The following is a 27,312-nucleotide window of genomic DNA, read 5'->3' as shown; positions in this document are numbered from 1 at the left end:
ATAAGTATTAATCTAAATGTTCTTGCTACAGTGGCTTGGCCACATGTCATATTGTTTAAATCTATAACTATTCATTTAATTGTTTGGGAACATCTTTCTTCTTTAACCTTTGCAAAAAAAATATCTTTTTAGGAGCAAAGAGCTAAAGCTAAAAGTTCATATTTAATTTAAAAATGTGAATACTTAATATCTATTACTAAAACAAATTGATGGTGAATATATGACTTGTACAGCAATTCAATAACATTAACTCTCCACCACTGGGGTCAGAAATATCACTTACCACATGAAAAATAAAAGAGGCAATTTTGCTGAAGAAGCATCAGTATCTATTTCAAAAGATAGAAATTTTAAGACGATTATTTCCAAAGATAATTATTTATCACTAGTAGTTGCAAAAGCTGTGTTAATATATCACTCTGATGCATACATTTCATTTAGGTCACATAACTATTCTAAATCATTTTCACTCGTGTTAAATTCTAAGTTTTCTTGTGGAAGTAAAAACAAACAGGGCTTCCCTGGTGGCGCAGTGGTTGAGAATCCGCCTGCCGATGCAGGGGACATGGGTTCGTGCCCCAGTCGGGGAAGATCCCACATGCCGCGGAGCGGCTGGGCCCGTGAGCCATGGCCGCTGAGCCTGCGCGTCAGGAAAGAACAAGAAAAGATTAATTCAAGAGATTGGATTCTACTAGATCTTTGATGTATAACCTTGGGCAAAATTCTAATTCTTTTTGACTTTTCATTCCTTCATGCCTAGAAAGATCTATATGACACAATATCTGTCCTTCTCACAAGGATGTTTGAGCATTAAATGCAAGTGGTATATCTGGTACCTTTGTATTCTCTGTTATATCCTCATTTTCTCACCTATGATCCCAGGCACACCTATGGTGAACAATTTCATGCAGGTTTCAACCCTCTTTGCACAGACAGTCTCTCCCTTCATGCATAGACAACTTTTCTTTCACTCTCTACCTGGGTTTCTCAGAGGGCACAGCCAGGAAAACAAAAGGAACACACTATGAATCCTCTTTGCACAGGTAATGACGTTCCAGAAAAGTGACAAACATCAGGGACAACATTCTAGCAATGGGAAACAGAAGCTGATGCATAAATGCTTCCCCCTGTTGATCAGATCCTGGGGTGGACAATTCCAAAAGTCATTCTATACATTCCTAAAAAGGCCCTGAACGACTGAGTCCCCAGTGCCCACCATAAAGTCAACCAAAAAATATGTCCCTTTGTGAAATTTTCATCTTTCATTCTTTCACCTTCCATGGTCTCCCAAACTAGCTCCTTGGGGTCTCGTGGCAAATACACTGTCTGCACCCAAGGTTTTGACTTCAGCTCTGCTTTCGGGGAGAGAGGGGCTCAGGCTAAGACTAATGGATACAAATGTTTGTTCAGCATTGCTCAGGTGTGTTGCTCTTAGTTGATGCAGTTTGAACCTTGGAGAAGCATCAGGAGGTTTTCCCACACCGCCTTAACCCAGTTACTCCCCACTTAAGGTCATTGTGCATCTCTTTATATATGTTCATAGGGACGGCTCACGAATGGATCATGCTCAGGGACCAGGCTCAGGGAAGGATCATGGCACTTATGCCAAGCAACAGGGAGCAAAACATCTATCTTAGCAGTTGTTTAAGGCTCATCTTTTCTCTTAGCTGAAAATCCACACTCAGATACTAGACTTTCAGGTACATTTTTGGTCTATGTGTAACCTTATCTTATAAGTTATATTGTATTCTTGTTGCCTGCATTTCTAGTTTTGTGCCAATTTCTCTGTTTTCCTTTATCAGCAGAAATCCATGCCTCCATTCTCAGGAAAGTGTCACTGATATTGAGACATACAAAATATGGACCTCCAGGAAATAAATACTCCCAGTAGGGAACATATGCACTGACAAAAGAAATTTGCTCAAATCTATCAAAATGTGTGTTCCCAAACCCAGTTTCAGAGTCATATTGGTCTTTATTTTAAATTCCCAAATCCTAAATAAACTATAGGCAAATAATAATAAGCCGAACAATATATTTCGGTGCTAGATGACAATATAAATTTATCAGATTAAGGTTTTCATTTTCAATTGCTCTTACAAGAAAATCCAATAGCATATTTTCTATCAATAGTACAGATATTAGGACTTCATACTGGGTTATTCATTAAATTCAGAGTCTCTCAAAAGTTGATGATGCAAGAAACTGATGATTTTAGAATAAAAGAACAGTGGTAAATGGTGAGAATGAAAATGATGGCTGTACTGAGTAGAGACTTTGATCGCAATACTCGAAAAGATCTAGACCCTCAACAAGTTGAATGATAGAAAGCAAATCCACATGTTGTTCTGTAACACGATGATTGGCAGCTACTGGAGGCAAAGTTGGTTGGACGGAAGAATCTGGATCCACAGCCCAGGGAAGGGAAGCCACAGACTCCATAACCCTGGGGTTTGAGGCCATGGAAGCCATAGCCCAGTGAGTAGCAGCTTCTGGATCCAGAGCTCAGGGAACTTCAGCTGCTGGACCTAAAGCCCAGACACCCAGCATAAGTTGTCCAACAAGGACTGCAGAGACTGGAGGGCCTGGGGCAGTAGCAGGATGTCTGGCAGGGACTGGACACCACAAGGGACATCTGGCACCTGACGGGCTCATAACAGGTCTCCTGACTGTAGAGAGAGGAGCCCAGCTGTCAGGTGCTGGGAGAGCAGAGGTCAGTGCTGTAGATCAGGTTGCTGGGGTGGAAGGAGCCTGGGTAGCACAAGTGGCCCCCAAGGGAGTGGAAGGAGAAATTTCCAGAGAGGCAATTATGGGACATGTTGACAGGAGATGGGAGTTCAGCTGAGTTACTGTGAGAAGATTCTAAGTTTGAATGTCACTCCTGCACTATGGCATTTATATACTTTCAGCAATAGGTGTGACACCTATGGGGTCATGGGCCCTACGTTAGATTTCCTCTTTTTCATATGTGTAATTCGATAGTCTTCTCTGTAATTGCAGTTGCATTCGAATAGTTTTCCGCATTTGTTTTTATGGGTGCTGTATTTTGTTGTTATAGCCAAAGCCAATGGACTACTGCTGTGTCAGAAATGCTGACTCTTTTACATTAATGCACATCCCATCATGGCCAGGAAAGCAACAAGACCAGGAAAGCTTTTCCTCTGGTTTATGCTAATCTGATTCCTGTGTATCCACATCTGGTTTTGCTGGTAGATGCTTTCCTCCTAAGAGTGGGGAGTGAGACAAAATCAATTTTCTTCTGGTACAATGGATCAGAGACACAGTTTCTAGCTGGATGGAATCCTTCCTGGAATGATCCGCCTTGTCAACATTCATTCCCATTCTCCAAAATCACTTGGTGGTAATCTGTTATGGCAGCAATAGAAAACTAATACACCAAGTATCACAGTTACATTGTGTCTTTAATCTGATGAAGAGAGACCAAAAATAAATAAAACAGAGACTGAGAGAGAAATGGCTAGAAACTGAAAGACACTTTGCTGTGTATGTAAAGATAAGATGACAAAAACAAAACAAACAAAAAAACAAAAAACGGCTCAGTTGAAATAGTACCAGGGAAGATCAATCTGGGCCCATCTCTATTCAGCCAGGAAGGAATAGTCTGATGAGGGGAGGAAACAAATGAAAGTGAAACAGAGAAGGCTCAGGATTTTTTTTTTTCTATTGCACTAAAATTACTATCTGTTTCCTAATGTCTTTTTAATTAAAATTTTCAAAATTAGTATATTTTATGAATTTTCATATGTTGTTCCTTTGCAGAGCTGCAGTTTGAAGGTTTTTTTTTTTTTTTTTTTTTTTTTTTTTTTTTTTTTGCGATACGTGGGCCTCTCACTGTTGTGGCCTCTTCCGTTGCGGAGTACAGGCTCCGGACGCGCAGGCTCAGAGGTCATGGCTCACGGGCCCAGCCACTCCGCGGCATGATCCTCCCAGATTGTGGCATGAACCCGTGTCCCCTGCATCGGCAGGCGGACTCTCAACCACTGTGCCACCAGGGAAGCTCAGTTTGAAGTTTTTTTTTTTTTCTTTCCAGTTCTCTTTTCCTCTGCAGAACGTATGAATCTCTCTCTCTTCTCTCTTTCTGTCCCCACAGTAGCATTTTTCTTTCCTCCTTTTTCTGTGCTTAACTTAGACTTTCTCTTCTGTTTTTTCATATATATATATATATATACACACACACACACACATATGTATATATGTATATGTATATATGTATATGTATATATATACATATACATATATGTATATATGTATATATGTATATGTGTATATATATATATATACATATATGTGTATATATATATAGCCTCTACTTAACTACAGATTATAAGCTTAAAAACAAAATTTGCTAGATTTTTCATATTCTGAGAGTATAAACAGATACTTTCTAATTCATTCACAAAATATTTAATGTTAGAATAAAACCAGTTAAATTATATTCCAGACTCAAGGAAATATAGTGTTATGGTTGATGGCAATATTTTCTTATTTTATTTTCTAATAAAACTGTTATAAACTTACAAAAAATAATAATGTTAAAAATATTGAAGTTTATCAATAAAATCTATGGCAACTGGGCTTCCCTGGTGGCGCAGTGGTTGAGAGTCCGCCTGCCGATGCAGGGCACACGGGTTCGTGCCCCAGTCCGGGAAGATCCCACATGCCGCGGAGCGGTTGGGCCCGCATACTGAAAAAAAAAAAAAAAAAAAAAAAAAAAAAAAAAAACTATGGCAACTTTAAAAGTAACATAATGTAGACCTTATAGAAGGAAGAGGACCGAGGAAAGAAGTAAATACACCCAATTCAAATAGTTACTTGGTGAGTCCTTTATTTTCTGTTCTTCAAGACCAGAATTCATTTCTCCTTGCTTTGTGCCTCAACAAGTAGGTAAAATGTCTAATTGATACAATACTGTGGACACTATTCCTTCCCCATTTTTTCTGTTTTCAAACATAACTCTAAAAGTATTCTGATATTGGCCAAAGGGTACAAGATGTTAATTATACAGGATGAACACATTCTGCAGATCTGATGTACAGCCTGGTAACTATAGTTAATGATAACACTAATACTATTTTGTATACTTGATATTTCCTAAGAGAGATGATCTTAAGTGTTCTCACCACACGTACACACACAAATTGTAACCACATGAAGTGATGGATATGTTAGTTTGATTTCAGTAACCATTTCACAATATATACCTATAGCAAAACACCACATTGTACACTATATATATCAACTGTTATTTGTCATTTATACTTCAATAAAGCTGGACAAAATTTTTAAAATGTTTGAATATAAAATACCTGAGTTAAAAGGGGAGCATAAATTTATCTGGCAAAACTGGGAAATTGAGTGAATTTGTCTTCAGTTACTCCAGTTTCCTTGTTCAAGGACTATTCCCTGAGAAGAGGTAGTCTTCTCTTCCCTTTGCTCTAAATTGCTAAATTTTCATCTACCTTAAATTAATATAAATTCAAGAAGAATTTGTAAACTCCCTAATCGTGGACGAAATTAAGCCCAGAGATTATATTGTTTGTTCTACGTACCATAAACCTCCACCATTATTTTTGTTCTTTTTTTTACACTGAGTTATTTATAACAAAAAATGAGATATATATTTCATGTAAAATTTAACACTTTGAGCTGTGATCCTGTGACTTCTGATTTTTTAATTGCAGAGTCTAAATCCTTATGTTATGAACAAAGTTGTTTTGATATGTGAGGTGTGTTTCCAGCAGAATCTCATCCATAGTTAAAAGTTACAATGGTCGGCACCCAGCTACTACTCTTCTCCAAATGACCAGTCAACTTGTCACTAAACTGCTGGGGATCTTTCTTTTATTAATCATCTAGGTTTGAAACAATAAACAAAAGCCAATACTTCTTATATAAAGATCCCCTTTAATCACTATCTATTATTACCTATTAACCACAAAATATGTTCTTTATTATTATCCAACATAGATTAGAAGTTTTTTGAATTCTGTGTTCTTAAAAATATATTCATTGAACAAAGATATCATGGCTGCCTTTCTTAAATGTGTCACATGCAATACTAAAGCACATTTCCCTTTGTAATATATTCTTGGTATTTTTCCCTAGGACTTTAAAATTACAATTTATTTATTTTTATTAAATTATGGTTGATTTAGAATACTGCATTAGTTTCAGGTGTACAGCACAGATTCACTTATAATGTACATATTATATATATATTCCTTTTCAGATTTTTTCTCTTATAAGTTATAAAATATTGAGTATAGTTCCTTGTTGTTATAATTACAATTTTACAAGGTGGAGAAACATCGAAGATTTTTCAGTAAATGTATTAATGAGGCATCCAAGTATTTTTCTATAAATTATCTGGAAACAAAGCTTGAGAACATGGATTCAAGGGCAAGTTTTTTACTTGGGAAGTGATCACAGTAAACACCTGCAGGGGGTGGGAAGATTGACAGGGAATGGAAGGAAAGCAGTACAGTGTGCATTACTAAGCCAGGCACCACTGTAGACATCTGGAGCTCAGTTCTAGTGGAGGATTCCCTGTGCAGGGGCTCAGCATGCCCTGGGAAGTGAAAAAGTCCTTAGACAGAGCTTTACAGATGCGCTGAAGAATCAGCCTTCAGAATATACAGATGATTACCCAGGAGACATAGGCAGGGTGTGGACAGCTTCCGTTGGGAGTGGGGTGTCACTTAGAAAAGCAAAGATGCAATAAATATGGAACAGAACAAGATAAGGTCTGGAAGGTTAAAACGGGATGAGAAAATCAGAAAGGTATGAAGGCACGTGGTGAGTGTAGGCCATATTGTAACAGTGTAAGGCACGGGAAGTGGTACGGGGGTGGGAGACAGGGTTAGAAAGAAAGGTTGATACTCACAACAGCAGCTTTAAATTCCATGACTTCTGGTGTCATCTATTACTACTTAAACTGCTGTAACAGACTTTTAAATGGTCACCTTCACTGTAGCTACTCCCTTATTTGAAATGCTCTTATGTTTTCTAAACATAAATAAACCTTTCAAAATTACATAAAATTAGCAAGCTAACATTGTTTAAAACATTGAACAATTCCTTTCAATGAGAATAGAAAAGCTGGAGAAATTAAAAAAAAAAAAATCTGTGTTTGAAAACTTCAGAGACATATCAAAATGTTCCAGAGTCACAGGGATACTATATGGGTCAGAACTGAAATCAAAAGAAATGAGCCTATATCTGGAGTTTGCTATTCCCTTCAAATTATATGTTGATTTTGGAAGTAGTGACTAAGAAGCTGAGAGAATTTTCATAAACTAACAGGACTAGAGAAATAAAATTAGAATTTTGGACTTACCAAAGAGTTGGGACCATGGAAAATATCCCAGACCATGGAGAACCAGTTCATGGAAGTAAAACTGAGTTGCTAATAGACAGCTTCCTATGAGAACTGAAGCCCAGGTTTGAATTCTCTCAATCCCTCTTTGGATTAAAATAATCTAGAATTCTGACATCTTTATCCTAGCAGCCTTCCAAAAATATAAGCAAATCTTTCTGGAGGGAGATAAAGTCACCCAGGTTTTTAAAATATATATGAAATATCTATTACTCTAAAAATATAGCAGGAATATGAGAAAATAAGACTGGAACAAAACAGAACAGCAGAAAATAGAATCTGAAATACACAATCCATATAATGGACATGTCAAAATCAGACATTAAAATACCTATGTAAAGAATTTAACAATAGGAAATAGGAAAATACTATTATCAAGGAATAGTTATGTTTAAAGAATTAAAGATAAGATTGAAGATTTTGACAGAAAACTGAAAACTAAACAACAGAAACTAATTGAAATTTTTAGAAATTTACAAAATAATAACATTTGGAAAACCTAATTTATATGTTTTATCAGGGGATTAAACATTGCTGAATAGACAATTAGTGAATTAGAAGATGGAATAGAAGGAAATTCCCAAAGTAAAGCATAAAAAAACAAAAAGATTGAAAATAGAGAAAAGACTGTAAGGGGCATATATAACATAGTTTAATAGTGTATTTTGCTTATAATTAGAATCTCAGGGAAAAAAAGAAATAAGAATGGGACAGAAAAAATACTTGAAGAGACTATAGTTGACAATTTATCAAAATTGATGAAAGACATCATCTCACATGTGAAATAGTAATGAGGAAAATAAGAAGAACTGGCCTAAGGTTGAGATGGCTGAAAGATGATGGGCTTTAGCAAACGTTACCCAGAGACAGCCTTCAACAAATGCTCCAAAGCTGAACTTCCAAACAGTTTTCTTTAATTATTAAATAACTGAAATAATTTTATTTGTTAACCTGGGTTGGCATGTACAAGACAGAATGTTCAGTCTGAATGTTTTACTACCCACCAACCAATTAGTTTAATTCCAAAAATGTATAAACAAGATTCAACATACTCAGATTACCTGCATTTTTCCCTCACTAGAATCTACCCTTTGTATTTTAAATCTTATCTTGCCTTTGCTTCTTTAAGACAAAGTTTAATGACTGTCTTCCTTACATTTAAAGTAAACATTTAGAATGCTTAACATGCAAAACAGAGAAATGCATCTGGGAATTCTTTGACACACAGATTAAGGAACCATCACAAATTTCAAACACAATAAATACAAAGAAAAAGATGGCTCACACTGTCACACCAAAAAAAAATGACAATCTACAAAGAGAAATATACAAATCCACAATCACAACTAGAAATTTAATACTCTTCTTTCACTTCTGAAACAGATGACAGACAAACAAACAATAAGGGCATAGAAAATATTAACGACATGATTAGCAAATATGGCCTAAGTAACATGCATAAAACATTGCGGTCAAAACTTCAGAATATCAGTTATGTTCAAATGTCTACAAAGCATTTACCAAAATAGATCATATGCTTATCATAGTGGTATAAGCTAAGAAGAAATAGCAACTAGAACAACAGAATTAACTAGTAAATCCTCATATATTTGGAAATTAAGCATTATGCTTATAAACAATCCATCCTCAAAGAAGAAAACACAATAAAATATAAAATATCAAAATTAAACTGTGCTTTGTAGGAAAGTTATAGCCTTAAATGCATACATTTTAGAAGAATGGCTGAAAATCACTGAATCCATATCCACACTAAGGAGTGAAAATTGGAAAGTACATTAATCCCAGACTAAGCAAAAGAGTGAACTAACAAAAGGGCAGAATTTACTGTTAAAAAAATAAGGAAATGGAGAATCAGTAACACCAGATAGATTCTTGGCAACAAATCCGTAAGGCCTGGAAGAGACATAGTTGGGCTGGCAAAAGTCACTCCATAACTTACTGTGTTAGTACAGGTTATTCATGAAGCAGACACCAAGATGGAATTAAAGGTACAAGGATTGTACTGGGAAATGTCTGTGGGAGAAAAGAGCTGGGAGAGGGAGTGAAGAAGGCTAGGAGATGTCAGACTTCCATACGAGTCTGACCAGAGTGAAGAAGAGAGGGAAGGACATGCCCCAGGTAGCCACAGATTAAAGGTAGTTCCTCAAGGCCATGGGAGAATCCTCAGTTGTTGGCCATCAGAGGATTCCATGTGTCTCTGCTATGCTCAGTCATTGCCTGGCAGCAGTCACATGAATAGGAAGGCTTCCATGCCAATGAAGTGCTAGATTTCAGACCATAGCATGGAGGGGGGGCCCTTGGTCAATCAAGCCTCCTGCAGATGAAGATCTGAGAAGTAAATTCTCAGGGCTGCTACACATACAGATGAGAATCTGTTAAGACTACAGGTCTCATATTAGATACACTGAATCTAAAACTCAATTTTTCCTTCCCTCATCTCAATATTTCTTAGCTCTTTGATTCTCTTCATAAGGGTCCAAACTGGCCTGCATTTGTGACTCTGTCTTGGTTCTGTCCCTCACTGTCACTATGTCTCCAAATAATTGTCCAAGTTTCTCTCTGGTTGTAGCCATCAGTGATATTAAATTTGTCCTGGCTGATATTTTTTCCTCTCCATTGTATCTGAGACACATGTGTAATAGAATGTAATAGATGCGCAATAATTTTGGAGAATGAGAAAACATAGGGACAAGTAAGGTCAGTATTTAATAGATTGCTCATTCAAGCCAAAGTTGCACCTTTGATCCATTGACAAGGAAGAGATATAATTTTATCTTATTTAACCACCATTTGAGAAAAGTGTTTTCTCATCATTGCCAGACATAAAACACACAAGGATTATGACAAGAGGAAAAGGAAAATGATGCTTATCTCACCATTTCCTGACTATGATGGGATAAGCATTAGTGTGAAACAGTCATAGCATTTCTGACATAGTGTAGTTCATTGGCCTGGGCTATAACACCAAAATTATAGCACCCATAAATACAATATGGAGAAAACGATTCCAACTGCAATTACAGAGAAGATTACTGAGTTACACACATGTAAACGAGGGAGCACAAATATGTAAAAAATGACCCTGTAGGTTACCACACCTACTGCTGAGAGTATATATATACACACCTGTCCAGAAGGTTAAATTCAAACTCAGAATCTTCTCCCTGTAACTCAACTGAGCTCATACCTCCTGTCAGCATGTCCTACAACGGCTGCCCTGGAAACTTCCCCTCCTGCTCCCTTGGAGGCTATCTGCGCTGCCCAGGCTCCTTCCAGCCCAGCAACCTGGTCTACAGCACTGACCTCTGCTCTCCTAGCACCTGCCTGCTGGGCTCCTCTCTATTACGAAGCTGTCAGGAGATCTGCTATGAGCCCATCAGGTTCCAGACATCTCGTGTGATGTCCTTTCCCTGCCAGACATCCTGCTACCGCCCCAGGACCTCCAGGCTCTGCAGTTCCTGCTGGACAACTTATGCTGGGTGTCTGGGCTTTAAGTCCAGCAGTTGCCTCTCCCTGAGCTCTGGATACAGAAGCTGCTACTCAATGGGCTTTGGATCCCATGGCTTCAGACCCCTGGGTTATGGAGTCTGTGGCTTCCCTTCTCTGGGCTGTGGATCCAGATTCTGGCACCCAATCACGGAGTTTCCGTTCACCTTGTTACTGGCCAATCTGTAGATCTGGTTTCTACTGATTAATTTGTAGAAGAGTCAAATCCATTAAGAAATTTAGATTCTGTACTGTGATTATCTATTATCTTAATTTCCTCCATTGAAAAGTATTCTAATGTTCCCCGATAACCGGCAACTCTTTACCTCTCCAGCCCTCGAACACTGGGTGATAGATTAACTCTGTCAACCTACAAAATTAATGAGAAATTCAAATTGTATTGTTGATAGAATTTATGGTTTTGTACTTCTCCCAAAGACAGATGGAAAATCAAATAATTTGATTTTAATAAACTCTTTATTCTGCTATCCAAATATGCTGTGAATATTGTTATTTACAAGTAATGTGTCAGCTAGGATTTGTATTGTCATTGCTTCTTTTAATGGGCTTTGGTAAGGTCAGATTTGGGGGACTATGCACTAATTTTGATTAGGCTTAGATATTTTTCTTTTTTTTAAGCAAGAGTTTTCCCCGGATGCCCACAGTTTCTTGGTACAGACTTTCTCTAAAAGAAAATCCAAGTGATTTGAATACCTTTATTCACACAATAAACACGGACCATGCATCTCTAAAGATATTATGTATGAGAATGGTTTTAAGGGTGTAGGAAGAAAATTTAGACTTCTATGATGAGGCATGTGCATAAAGGGTATTAAAATGGAAGACTAGTGTGTGGGTGTACATTTTTAGACTAGGAGCATCTCTGAGCTTTAGATAATCACAGTGGTGGAAATTTTCTCATTTTTTTAATTGACTAAATCCCTGTACCCCAGTTACTATTTTCAGTCTGCTCTAATTATCAACATTTGTATAAGAAGGCAGGCAACAAACTTAGATAGGAAGGAACTAGGCTCAGCAGGTGTGAGGTTGCACCTGGGTTCTTAGCCAACATAGAAACTGAATCTAACTGCAAACAAGAAAGCTTTAATATTATCAAAAATGAATGTTTCAATTGTATATTGAAATAAAATTGGATATTCTTTATTTTATGCCATTCTTCTGACATCCAAGTGTTACACAAAGTAACATACTGACATAATATAATAATAACTGGAAACTTAATATCCATATAAAACAAGTAATGTTCAATTATTTTTCTTATCTTTATTTTATAAGATTCTCAAACGTCCCTGAAATTAGAAAATGGGTTGCAGGGTATGAGAGGCTTAGCAAAATCTAGTCTTATAAGTATTTCTCAGTCTTCTCATCACGTTCTCTTTACTTCTTCCTTTACGACCAACGTGATAAAATATAAAACATAAAGGAGTTAAATAGAATTTTACAAGATTACACAGCAAGTTATAGTAGAGTGATGAAGTAGAATGACTTTATTCCATCCAACTGTACCATTCTCTCTTTTCTCTTCCCTCATATGCTCCTTCTCTGCCTCACCTTCTTATCCCTCTTCCTTCTCCTCCCCCATGTTTAGGAACTAGTTATGGTGACTGTATAGTTAGAAGGAAAAAAATAAAAGAATAATGAAAAATAATTGGAAAAAAATTCATCAGCCACTGCATTATAAAAATTTAAATGATAAACAGTAAATCCTCTGTAAAGTGTCCTGCTTATGAATCTTAATGATTCAAGGTCATCTCATGTGCATAATCTCCAACCAAAGAAATAATCAAATTTTAAACTTCAAAACATAAGCAACTGCAGAACACTCATGGGGAACAACTGAAGTTGTTGGCCAAGCTGATGCCTCATCTATTAATGTCTCTCAATTTGAGATGCAGGAGTGGAAAGTTTTCTGACTTTAGGAATATACTAATATCTTAGTTTTTAAATTATTGCTATAACAAATTATATCAAATAAGCCATACATATATATATATGTACATATACATATACACATAATAGCTTAAACAACAATTTATTATAATTCTGTAGGACAAAATTCAGGCAGTCTCACTGGACTAATATCATGGTGCTGGAAGGACTACATTTCTTTCCAGAGGATCTAGGGGAAAATCTATTTACTTACCTTTTTTTTGTTTTCTAGAGGCCATCCGAATTCCTTAGCCAATATCCCACTTCCTCCATCTTCAAAGCCATCAATGGTGGGTCCAATCCTTCTTACAGTGTATGACTCTGACCTACTCTCTTCCATTTTTAAGGATGCTTATAATCATGTTGGGTCCACCTGGCAATCTCTATTTTAACATCAACTGGTTAGCAACTTTAATTACATCTGCTACTTTCATTACCTTTGTCACATAACATAACATATTCAAAAGGTATATAAATAACTTTAAGGGGCCACTATTCTCCCTACCAAAACTAGTAAACAAGCAAATTTATAAAAACAGCTCAAAGATTTATTAAGTGTAACTAGCTGTATAATGAAGTGATCACAAATAAACACTAAAATTCAATGGTGGAGACAATGAATTTATAATACTACAATTATGTCTGAAATTAAATATAATATCCCACTTCAGGTAGATAGTCAAAATAAGAAAACTGTATTAGTTTTACAACAAGAAACACAACTCCTGAACTGATGTCTTGCCTTTACCACTCAGAAAACTGCATCTTCCTCTGTTCCAAGTCTCTGGCACATTATAAATTTCCCAGAGTAAAGATTTTATTCTTTCTCTATTTCATCAGTTAATTATAGTATAGTGAATAATATAGTGGTCATCCAGATTTCATTAACTTAATTCCACTCTGCACAACTAAGAGGACACCAGCTGGCACTTATCTGGCTTCTAGCTTCTGAATTCCTCCTGGTGCATGCTTCCACAGATGGCTAACACCATGGACTGTGAACCCAGGGGTTTGAGTCCCAAGCTGCTGTCCACACAACTAAATTTCCAGAAGCTGCTGATTATCTGTCTATCAACTTGCGTCCAGTTCTGATTTCCAAGGATAAATATACCCAGTTTCCCAGGAAATTCTCTCATGAATCATTTCTAGGCACTTGATATAACAATTTCTATTTATCAATGTTTATCTCATTAGTAATTACAGAGAACAGCTTTATCCTTCCCAACTCCCTGTACCCATGTTTTTGTTTTTGTTTTCTTAATTAGTCACACCTCAGAACACATTGTCAAACATTTTGCCAGTATTACTATTTTCACAATGTTTTCATTAAACCTCTACCATGAGCCAAAATCTCTGCTATGGGAATATATTGTTGAATATACCTTTTAAAATAAAATTGTTTTGTGTATTACTCCATAATGAAAAATAAAGTAAGAAAATGTGTGCTCTTTGTTCTAACAGGACTGAAAGTCTAACAGGGAAAGCAAATATAAAATAATGAGCTGTGAATGAGTCCTTGATGCTACAATAACATACATCAAGGGCACCTCATCTAGTCTTAGAAGTCAAGAAAAGATTCCCAGAGGAGCTGCATTTGAAACAGGTCTAAGGAATAAGTAGGGCATAGATAGGTGGGGCTTGCAGAAGTGTTTTTAGGACCAAAGTCTTGATATGTGCATTATAAAACTAAAAACCATTTTGTCTGGTCATTGAGGGGAAAGGAAGGAATGACTTGAAATTAGACCAGAAAAATTTTGGGGCCATTTTTCCCCATGTCTTTAGTGCTAATTCAGCATTGCACTTTCTTCTAAAAGCAACAAGAGCTGTTGAATGGTTTTAAGCAGAGGTATAAGATTGTTGCACAACACATTTTTCCCTTTTTTTTTTTTAGTTCTTTAAATGTATCCAGTGATTTTAATACTATGTGTTGAAAATATATTTTTCTGCATTTGAATAGATTTGGCATCTTTGTAAAAAGAAATCGACAGTATACTTGTGAATCTATTTCAGAATTCTATTCTGTTCCCCCGAATAATCACCTATACTTTTTGCTGTACCATAATTTCTTAATATATCTGTATATTAAGTCCTGAAATGAGATAATAAAAGACTTCCACATTTAATTCTCTTTTTAAATATTATTTTGCCTCTCCCTGCTCTCATATAAATTTTAGAATCAGGTTTTCAATTTCTATTAAAATGCCTGCTGGCATTGTTGTTCAGAATATATTGAATCAAAATGCAAAATGGATGGCTAGTAGGAAGCAGCTGCATACCACAGGGAGATCAGCTCCATGCTTTGTGACCACTTAGAGGGGTGGGATAGGGAGGATGGGAGGGAGATGCAAGAGGGAAGAGTTATGAGGATATATGTATATGTATAGCTGACTCACTTTGTTATAAAGCAGAAACTAACACACCATTGTAAAGCAATTATACTCCAATAAAGATATAAAAAATAATTAATTAATTTTAAAAAAGAATATTGAATCTGTAAATTAGGGATATTGAACAGCTTTCAATCTGTGATATATCTCTATTTATTTGAGTCTTATTTAATTTCTTTCTGCAGTATTTTATAAGTATAATATGGGAATCTAGAATCTTGAAATGTATTTTTAGATTGTATGTTTTGTTGTCATTACAACATATTTTAGACTTAATTTTTCATGTACTTTTGGTTTGTATATTGAAGTAAAATAGAGTTTTCTGTAGTAATTTTATACATTCCTAGGATTTTTTATGTAGACAATCATTATACCTGTGAATAAAGACAACTTTCTTATTCACTTGCTGATATTTATGTCTTTTATTTGTTTTTCTTTTACTGCTCTGGCTAAGACCTATAGTACAATGATGACTGGAAATGTTGTGGGAATATGGTAATGTGGCTGATTTTGTGCGTGTTTATATGAGTAAGTAGTGTGCTACCTTCTCTATTCACAATTGATAAATATGTATCTTTTTAGTTTTACAAGCCTGTTGTTTATAGTATCTAAGTATATCTGACCAAGGGAGTGAGTGAAAAATGACTGATATTATTAATCTAGTTCATTTAGAAGGCATTTGCAAAAAAATCCCTGCTCTGTTATCCCCATGAGCCTGGGAGTTCCATTTTCAAACTCTCCTGAGATCAGGAAATGGGGTCTTTACACATAGTAATTGACTAATTAAATGTCTAATTCAAGATTGCCAGACTCGCTCTACCATATTATCCCTATTACCTCACTCTTTAAATTTCACTGTAACTCAGTTCAGTTCCAATATCAGAAGATGGAAAGAAAACTTTTATTCGATGATGTAAGAATTATAAAGGAAATGGCATTTAAAAATGAATCTAAAAGTTGAGACTCTCTTAAATATCGAAAACACAAAAGTTATGAGAATAGATAAGGGAAAATATATGAAGATGAAGTGAAATGACCAAAGCAGAGGGGAAAAATACACACGTGTTCAGGGAAGAATTGAAGTTCAGTTGGTTTATACTAGAAGGAGAAATCTATGTAGAAATGAGAGACAGAGATAGCAATGTAGGATGGGTACATGTGGATATGCTGACTTCATTAATGATAGGTTTTATTATTTCTGTTCAGATTGGTACAATCATCTAATTGGGTACCTTTGCTCCAGCTTCTACCTGGATCAAGCCATTTTTACTCATTCTCCAGACTTAGCTTCTAAAATACTTTCTCTGGGAAGCTTTGTTAACATCTCAGATTGTTATTAAGGTCTCATTGTCAAATGTACTTATATGTTGAAGAACAGCTCTTTTACAGCTTTACTTACTGTTGTAATTAAATGATTATTTGGTTAACCTTGCTAGTTGGTAAGTTCAGAGAAATGGGAATCCCACTTAAAAACCAGTTTTAAATTTTTCTTAATATAGAGAAGTATATGAATGAATGCATTCTCCCTGAAAAAAAAAATGTAATAGAACATTTGTTCATCCTGCATTCCCTAAGAACAGAGCTAAATGAATATTATTTTGAGGACTGGTGCTGACAAGATGTTTGACAAGGTACTACTGAGGCATGACTAATAAAAAATATGGGAGTTAAGGCCGGGTTGGGGGGGGGGGAGAACAAAGCTGTTACCTATAATCACTAATGTGACAAGAATAAATAAATAGAAATTGGTGAAATCAATTGCATGGAAATGACTCATGATGAGTTTCCTGGGAAACTAAATACATTCATCCCCAGAAGTAAGAACCACATGCTGGCTGGTAAAAAGATGACTGGCAATTCCTGGAAATAAAGTTGCTTTGGCAGCAGGAGGTTGGGAGCTGAACCCCTGAGTTCAAATTTCATAGGGACATTGAGTGTAACAGAGGGACAAGGAATGCAGCAGGAGGAAATGAGAAATCTAGTTGGGGCAGGATCTAAGAAGGAGATAATGGGAATCTGGTAGAAAGTAGGGCTGCTTTTGTAAGGAACTGAAGACCCAGAATCCCTGTTGCTGGAATATAGGGAGAACCTTATCTTGATCCTGATAAATTCAGAGTGGCATGGATATAGATACACTACCAAATGTAAAATCGATAGCTAGTGGGAAGTAGCCGCATAGCACAGGGAGATCAGCTCCATGCTTTGTGACCACCTAGAGGGGTGGGATAGGGAGGGTGGGAGGGAGACGCAAGAGGGAGGGGATATGGGGATATATGTATATGTATAGCTGATTCACTTTGTTATAAAGCAGAAACTAACACACCGTGGTAAAACAATTATACTCCAATAAGGATGTTAAAAAAAAAAAAAGCTTTGAATCCGGCCTCTGTATCCCAACACCAAATTAAATCTCAGAGACAGAGTTTTGGGTGAAGTAGAAAAGAATAGCTTTATTGCTTTGCCAGGCAAAGGGGGACACAGGAGGCTATTGCCCTCAAAACTGTGTGTCCCAAGAACTGGGGGGGAGGGGAGTGGCTGTAAGGAGTTTTATAATCAAGGGGCAGGGTTACTAATAGGGACCGTGGTGCGTGCAGGGCCCACATTCCCTCAATCCAGAGATCATCTGGTGTCAGGTGATGAGGGTTGAACTGTGACCTTCTCTGGAAGGAAGAATGCTTCATCAAGTAGTTAACATCTTCCATTTGGTGGTGGTTTTAGTTCTGCAGAAGAGCTCAAATATATTGTTATGTGTTTCCCTTGAGGGGGAACCAGGACTCTGCCCCAAGTCTGTACCCGGTGTTTCTTGACTGCTCTTCCCTTATCTCTGCATCCCCTCCCTTTCCTGGTTAGCAACGGTTTGAACCTGCCCTTTGGAACTCAGGAAAGGGGACACAGAAAGGCTTTTGTGCCCAGGAACTCCACAGGGCCCTGCTCAGTTTCAGAGGTAGGGGTTGGCTGTTTCTAGATTGTTGTATGGGATTGGGACAGTTTCTTGAGAAATAATGATAAAAGTTTTTATACTTTGATGCTTATATATTTAAATGAGACTTTATTATATTTAACTTCAGCACCAGTTGTGATATTACAAATTTATTCTTTCCAACATTATAATTACTAGTTGCGTGTGAGTACTTCACTTTATGGCTGTATAAATATTATTGAAACTATCCCTGATTCTTCTTTAAAAGTAAGTTTGCTTTTTAACTAGAGTACTTCCGGAGGCCAGAGAACCACTTTCACATCTGAAATATGCAGGTAATTTTTAATCAGCAGAGGCTGCTCCGACTTAACCAAAGTGGGCATTTGCATATGGGGATAACTTGGATTATCACATTTTCAAAACTTATGGAAGTTATAAACAAAATATGATTATGTTCATAGGGGAGCAACCCGATATTACTATTTCAATTTCTGTCAGGGATGCCAAATAAAATTTCTATATTTTCTCTCATTATTTTGATCCCTTTAGATTTCCCAGTAATAGTCTAAAAACCATGAATATTTCCCAAGCATTCTTATAGTGATGATGATGGTGATGATGATGTGGAGGAGAAGAGAGAGAAATGACTGAAGGGGAGAGAAGATGAGATCGCGTGGCACAACTGAAATTACATTAAAAGGAAATAGGAGGGCTTCCCTGGTGGCGCAGTGATTGAGAGTCTGCCTGCCGATGCGGGGGACACGGGTTCGTGCCCCGGTCCGGGAGGATCCCACATGCTGCAGAGCGGCTGGGCCCGTTGGCCATGGCTGCTAGGCCTGGGCGTCTGGAGCCTGTGCTACACAACGGGAGAGGCCACAACAGTGAGAGGCCCGTGTACCGCAAAACAAAACAAAACAAAACAAAATGAATTGATATCGCCCCTTAAAGATTTTGTCAATCTGGACTTCCAGTTTGGTGGGGCAGTGGTTGAGAGTCCGCCTGCCGATGCAGGGGACACGGGTTCGTGCCCCGGTCCGGCAAGATCCCACATGCCGCGGAGGCCACAACAGTGAGAGGCCCGCGTACTGCAAAAGAAAAAAAAACATGAAATAGGAATTAGGAGTTCTGTTGTTAGCCTTACCATTAACTTCCTGAGAGACCAAGAAACGAATGCTTCTAGTTCTCAAGTTCTACATCTGTACAATAAGTAAGTTCAGCTTGGGGATCTATACAGTTACTTGTGTCACTCATATTTAATGTACTTAGGAAGAGAGTGAGACATTTTCATTTCCTTAAAGAAATGCCATCTTTGGCAAGTCTGTTTCTCTTTGAGCCACTCTCTTCTTAAATGCTAAAAGGACCTTAAAATATAATGAGCAAATTCCTCACAGGTCTGCTTGAGGGTATAATGAAATACTAACGCTTAGGAAATTTCTTTAGATTCCTTGGCTCTACACAAAGATAACATTTTATTTTTATGTTTGGCTCATTTACAGCAAGTTATATTTTTAGCAACTTATTATTTCCTGAAATTATATGTATATTTATAAAAACTTAGAAAATAACCATAAAAAATCAAACAGTAACCAATTTCATGGTGAGAGGCAACCAAAACGGACATATGGGCATTTCTAGAAGCTCATTTTCAGCTGCTTTGAGTTTGAGACTTGGGAAGGCATTGAGATGAAACAAATGCCTTCTGAACCTGACCCTTCTAGAGCTTCTAGAGCAGCCCATGTATCTGTTTTGGTTTTATCTCACCTAGGTTTAGGCATAACCTCCTTACATACACTTAAGAGAAATGAATCAGACTAGAAACTGGTTGTTGAAATGCAAAATTCAGATACTTTTGCCAACCAAAATGAGGCTAATTCAATGATAGTTAATGAAAGATCATAGGCATTTTTTTCTCAAGTTTACAAATGTATACTAGTCCTTCATTTACTTTTTTTTCATATGAACTGGAACATATGAACTAAATTATTTCCTTGTTTTTCCTAATTCTGTCCTTCTCCAGATACAAACACATGGTCAATTGTTCATGAGTGAATTCAGCTCTCCTCTGCTTCGGAGATTTATAGTCAGAGAAAGTTGTGCCTTCAGTGAAATTCCAGGAAATTACCATATTAAGACACTTAAAATTCTGAAGACATTAGTTTAGACCTTGCACAGAGTTAGGATTTCAAAGCCCATTCACAGGGGAATATTGATCTTTTGTTTTAATCCCACAAATGGACAAGAGAACAAAATTAGAAAATAAACAGATAACAAACCACCACATTGTTTTTGAATTAAGGGGTTTATTACATTTAATTCATGTGAATTTCATTTTGAGGAGAAAATCTATTGAAATAAATTCTATCACAAATGGTGACATTAGACGTTAAATTTGGTTTATTGTTCAGTTTACTGCTGGCAATACATTTTTAAAAGGTGAGAAATCAGTAGATATCAGATAAAAATAAACTACAAATTTTAAATAAAAAGAACCTCATATGGCTGTAAATTAACACCATTCATAAAAATTCAAACATCAAAGAAAAAAATGGATGAAAATTTGGAAATATTTTAAAATGCATAATGATGATATAACCCAGTAAAATTTGAGAGGTACAGCTGTTTAGAAGGAAAATTTTAGATTTTAAAGTATATATAACAATTCAAGAAAGCTTGAAATCAATTATTTTAGTACTTTATATGAGGAACTTAGAAAAAAAATAGCAATTTAAACCAAAAGTAAATTTAAGATAAAAATAAGAAAGGAAAGAACAGAAATCAATGAAATAGAAGTCAAATATAAAACAGAGAAAAAAAACAAGGTCAAAATTTAGATTTTGAGAAAATCAATTATTTTAATTTTTAAAAGAAACATCATATAAGAAAAGAAGTAACCAACAGCTTCACAAAATTTAAATAATTATTTGGAAAAATATTTATTTTTCTATATTCCAAAGCAGAATTAATTTTTTTTTCATTTTTTCCAGTAGGCAAGGTAAATATCTTAGCCTTCCTCATTCTCCCTCTTTTCCAAACACTTCCTCAAAATAGCCCTGTTGGCAAACTTAAGAGTAACCACAGGATGAGCAGGGAGCAGAACTACTCTTAGACAAAGTGGAAAGTTAATCCATTTGTTTTCAAAGGGTATAGAATCTTAGTTCATAACCTCTGCACCAATCAAAGAGGCTCATGGCCTCATTCTTTACTAGTTTATTTTCATCTTTAATTCTACATTTGTATTAAAGTGAATGATGAGGGTTATCAGTTGAAGGAGACTTCCCAGGAACTCAGAACCTGGTCAACCCAGCTCCAGTCTCGTATTGATTATTCTGTACAGTGTAGGTTTCCAGGGGCAGCTTTTTTTTTTTAAGAAAAAAACGTAATTATAAAACTGGGCATTTCCAAAATATGTGTGGTCTTTACCGTGGAAATATTGACTTGCAAGTTTTTTTGTTTGTGAGTCTGTATTCCTTAGATATGGATCCAATTCTTTCTGATATGAGAAGTGTTATTGATAGATTATAGTACTTTTTCAACTGCACCCACTTCTGGAAATTGTTGATCAAATCAGGCAGGGTCAAATTAATTATTTTACAGAAAATTTTTGAGGATAAAATGTTTCTGAAAATTTTTATTTTTTCTTTATTTTTGAAGGATATTTTGAACTGATATAGGCTGACTTTTTTTAAAAAAACTTAAATCTTTAACTTTCTGTTTGAGAATATCCATTAGGTTGTTGTTGTTGTTTTTAAATGTACATATCTCTTAAAATTCCCTATATATTTATTAGTTATATCCATCTTTTTCTTAAATTATTCACATATCCATCATGAGCATTTTAGCCAACTAATTCTAATAAGTGTGTTAAATGTGAATTTCCTCTTATTGATTGTTATTCTTTTGATGGGGGCAGTAACACTTACATACTTTCTGACATTTTTTTGTAATGTTTTATTGCATTATGACATTGTATATAAAAGAACAGTGTATCTTGTAGTATAAATATTTATATTTTTGTACACATATGATTATATAATTATGTAATTGATACACATATATACACACAAATATATATATGAAAATATTTTGATTTAATGTTTTCAAGAGAATGTAAGTCCTTTTTTCTGCATGTTAGATGGGTCAAGGGCTTATCAGTAATGTTCTTCTAATAACTGAGTTAGGCAGGCACCGTCTCTATTTTTTTTAATTTTTTAATTTAATTTATTTTTTATACAGCAGGTTCTTATTAGTTATCCATTTTATGCATATTAGTGTATATATGTCATCTGATTTTAATCAGCTTGATTGAACCTCTAGTTTGCCTATACTTTGACCAGGTATTCTGACACTCCCTTATCTGAGTTCATTATTATATTTTATTTCAGCTGGGAGGGATATTGGCCCATAGTTTCAGACTGTTTTAGTTTGCCTTTGAAGTCATTTGAGTTTTGTACATTTTAGTTACTGTATTTTACAGTTTTTGCATTTTTCATTTTCATCTTTATATATTCAAGCACTCTGTCAAAATTCTTAAACTCGTCTTTAATTTCTTAAGAAAAATAACCACAATTATTTTTGTGTATATTTCTAATATGTTCATTATCTGGATCTCCTGTAGACTTGTTTGTACTCTATGTTGTCTCTGTTCTTGTCTTGTTTTTTTTGCAGTATTGATAGTTTTTAATCATTTACTATAGGTAATTAGAGGTCTATTTGCAGAATTTACTCTGGAAGTACCAAGCTGGGGTAAGATTAGTAATATTGTCATATCATCAAGATGGATGTAATTCAAAGGTTGACTTCAGTTCCTGTGAAACATATTCTGTTTGTATACCCTTAAAATTCTAGTGGAGTTTTAAAATCCTATAATGTTTCAAAATCCTAGAATGTTTACCAATATCCCCAGTTCCTTACAGTGCCATGGGAGTCTAATTCTGTTCATTCACACTATGAGCCCATTGACGTTTTTGGATTTAGTGGGCAACTCTAGGAAGAAATCAGCCCAAATACCAACATTTCTTTTGACTTAAAACCTCTCCTAATTTTGATCTAGCAGTTCTTAGCCTGGTAATGCTCCAGTGTTTGTGCACAGATTATTTTATCCAGTTTTACTAGCGTTCTAGTAGTGATTTGAACTACCCACTCTGATGCTGACAAAAGTTATACTTGGTAAATGATATCATGTTACACTTCTATATATAAGGATGGTTGGTAAAAATATTTATTTTACAATATATGCAAAATTATTTAGAATAGACAAGAAATCTGGTGTGAGAATTATCACTGGAAGTCGGTTCCAGTAAATTTAATAGGTGGAGAGGAAACCTAGGATTAATGTCATTAATGTCATTCAAAATTCAAACTTCAAAATGATGGAGTAATGTGCAGCCATTAGAAATGCTATCTAAAACTATTTACCAAATGACTTAATTGCCCATTGTAAATTAATTGCCCATATATTCCCTGAACATACCAGGTAACTTTATATCTCTCTGCTTTGTCCATTCCATTTTATTTTTCCAAACTTTTTCGATTCTATCCTATACTACTTCTGTTTTTGCTTTTAATAGGAGGTTCCATCTTTTAGGAAAATTGTGAACATCAATTTCTCTGTAAGACTGGGATCTTTGGCTGGATCTTGAGTCCCTTTGAACTTCCATTGCCTCATGTTTAAAAAACAAACAAACATGTAGCACACAAAAGTTATGTTCCTCTGAGTGCTATTTAAAGTTCTAAAGAAATAATGACTTGAAAATCTCTTTGAACGTTTATTTGGCTCAACACAAAGATAATGCCCTTTTATTATTAGATTTGTCTCCTTTTCAAAATGTGTCCAACAGCAATGTACCATTTTCTGAAATCTGTGTCCTATAAAAAAGATTAGCACATGACTATAAAAAAGTAAAAGTAAAGGATATCCATTTTTTGCTGACATAAAGGTTGTGGTTCTCAGCCATATATAGCCTGAGCCACTGGAAAGCATAGAGATAAAAACTCACACATCCTGAATCAAAATTCTTCACAACAAGAATAATTGGCTTCCTTCTTACATGCTGTAAAAAAATGACTTTCATGGAAAAGTACTTACTGAGATTCAAAAAGTCGGTCACTTTTACCAACCAACTTTGGATGAACTTAATAGAAGTTATTTAAGCTTTATATTTAGTATTTTCTGAAAATATACAGACACAAGTTAGATTTATATTTAATTTTTGTTTTATGTGCAAACCTAGAACTATACCTAAATTTTATTCTTTCTCTCTGCATTCCATACATATCCATTAACTTTTGTGCTTTTCTTCTCCTGTGAAGAGAGGTATAAGGACACATGATTTAAAGAACAAGGCTTTTATAGCTCTTGAGATGTTTATTTGTACTGTCTAACAATAATAACATATATGGATGCCAGAATAAATGTGTTTATTTACTTAAGATAATTAGATACTGTTAAATTTTGAAGGATATCTAATAATTGGATGATTTCCATCACCAATGCAGGTATATGATTTAAAGTTTAGGTTTGTTACTTAGTTTTACATTCTACAAGACCAAATCTGTAAGTTAGGTTGGGTGGCTGGCTGCAGAGTGAGTGAACAGCCAGTCTTTGGGGACCATGAAGAGGGTTGTTTCTTGTGAGAATAAAATAGTTGTCATTTGGGGTTTCCCTGGTGGCGCAGTGGTTGAGAGTCCGCCTGCTGATGCAAGGGACACGAGTTCGTGCCCCGGTCTGGGAAGATCCCACATGCCGTGGAGCGGCTGGGCCCGTGAGCCATGGCCACTGAGCCTGCGTGTCCGGAGCCTGTGCTCCGCAACCGGAGAGGCCGCAACAGTGAGAGGCCCGCGTACCGCAAAAAAAAAAAAAAAAAAAAGTTGTCATTCTGCCAAAAGATCTAGACATCCAATAAATTGGTCTTTAGAAGCCAGATCCACAGATAGGCCGAAAATCAAAATAGGTTGGGTGGCAGAATCTGGATCCATAGCCCAAGGTAGGAGAGCCCTGGACTCTATAACCCACGTGTCTGAAGCCACTGGATCCACAGCCCAGTGGGTAGCAGCTTCTGGATCCAGAGCTCAGGGAGCAGCCTCTGCTGGACCTAAAGCCCAGAGACCCAGCATATATTGTCTAACAGGGATGGTAGAGAGTGGAGGTCCTCGGACAGTAGCAGGATGTCTGGCAAGGACTGGACACCGCACTGAATGCCTGGCACATTGTGGGCTCATAGCAGGTTTCCTGACAGCTACTGTAGAGAGAGGAGCCCAGCTGGCAGGTGCTGGGAGAGTAGAGGTCAGTGCTATAGACCAGGTTGCTGGAGTAGAAGGAGTCTGGGTAGTGCAGATGACTCCCAAGGGAGCTGGAGGAGAAGTTTCCAGAACAGCAGTTGTAGGACATGTTGACAGGGGATGTGAGTTCAGCTGAATTAGACTGACAGTATTTTGTGGCATTAGACTGAGAATATTCTGTGGTATTTATATACTCTCAGAAATAGGTGTTTACAGCTACAAGGTCACCATTCCTACATGTCTGCTCCCTCATGTGCATAGTATTACCTCAATCATCATTTCTGTAATTGCAGCTGCATAGTTCCCTACACATTGTATTTATGGGTGCTATAATAGTTTTGGTTACAACACAAAGCCAATAAGCTAGTCATGTCACAAATGCTATGACCGTTTTATATTAATGACCATCCCATCACAGCCAAGAATGTCCCTCCTTCCTGGTATACGCTGCATGTGTATCTGAGTCTGGCTTTGCTGGGGTATGCATTCCTTCTAAGGGTGGAGATCAAAATGGTACCATCTTCCTTTTTTATTTGGTTAGAGGCATAGCTTTGGCCTTCTAAAAAGCCTTCTAAAGATTGAAACTACTTGTGACTATTCATTTTTTTCTCCAAAATTAATTTCCAAGTATTAAATATTAATGCAGATATATCCAATGGAGAAAGCCCAGCAATGTTACAAATGGAATGGAGGAGAGCTACTAACAGAGGGAACCCTGGATCTAAAGCCATTGGATCCACAACCCAATGAGTAGCAGTTTCCAGATCCAGAGCTCAGGAAGTTGCAGCTGCTGAACCTAAATCCCAGAGACCCAGGGTAAGTTTTCCAGCAGAGTGTGGAGGTCCTTGGGTGGTAGCAGGATGTCTGGCAGTGACTGGACACCACACAGGATGTCTGGCACCTGGTGGGCTCACAGCAGGTCTCCTGACTGTAAAGAGAGGAGTCCAGCTGGCAGGTGTTGGGAGAGTAGAGGTCAGTGCTGTAGACCAGGTTGCTGGGGTAGAAGGAGCCACGGGAGAAGCCTGGCTAGCACTGGTAACCCCCAAGGGAGTGGGAGGAGAAGTTTCCAGAGCAGCAATTGTAGGACATCTTGACGGGAGATATGAGTTCAGCAGAAATACACTGAGAATATTCTGAGGTCTAAGGTCATCTTGTGGACTGGGTAATTATATACTCTTGTCAATGGTTTGGCACAGTACTGGTGCAATCCTCTCACATTTTTCACTCCTCTTCTGCATGTGTGTAATTCATTAATCGTCTCTGTAATTGCAGTTGACTAGTTTCCTACTTATTCTATTTACTGGTGCCATGATTTTTTATAACACAAAGCCAATGACCATTCCTGTACAGAAATTCTAGGACAATTTGTCAGTTATCTTCATCCTATTAAGGACAGGAAAGCCCATTTTTTACTTCCTGGCCATGACTCCATGTATATCTACTCCTGCTTTGCTCTGGGATTTCTTCTGTCACTTTTCTACCATGTCAAGTGATCAGTGGCATAACTTTGTCTTTTATAAGGATGCTTCTAATGATTGATTCTACTTGTCACTACTGATTCACATTCTTCAAATTTATTTTCCGTCTATCACATATTATTATACAGTGCTCCTCATATCCAATGGAGGGAAGAAAAATAACACATAATGAGAAATGGTTAGAAACAGAAAGGAATCAGGCAAACATTTAAAGACAAAGTTACTCCAGAAGACTGAATTAAGATGGAACCACAGGAAGAAACTGATTTGTGGCATGTGAAGAGGGAGTGGGGATAATGATGGTAGTTTGAGAAACTGGGAAAAGGGATGAAGAGACAGGGATTTCAGGTATCTCTTCTACTTGCTTTGAGACTATGGATCTAAATGCCGTTACAA

General features: G+C 36.5%; 1 protein-coding gene across 1 annotated transcript; it reads right to left on the bottom strand.

Moving 5' to 3' along the window:
* Positions 1–2,308: 2,308 nt before the first annotated feature.
* Positions 2,309–26,527, bottom strand: LOC307187317 (keratin-associated protein 13-1-like; the record flags this gene model as incomplete). Its single annotated transcript, XM_079923186.1, is given in 3 exon segments — positions 2,309–2,446; positions 26,153–26,464; positions 26,468–26,527. Coding segments are annotated over 3 exon segments (510 nt in total).
* Positions 26,528–27,312: the final 785 nt, after the last annotated feature.

This window comes from Stenella coeruleoalba, assembly GCF_951394435.1.
Source record: "Stenella coeruleoalba genome assembly, chromosome: 5".
NCBI lineage: Eukaryota > Metazoa > Chordata > Mammalia > Artiodactyla > Delphinidae > Stenella > Stenella coeruleoalba.
This window is presented reverse-complemented; position numbering and strand designations above follow the sequence as displayed.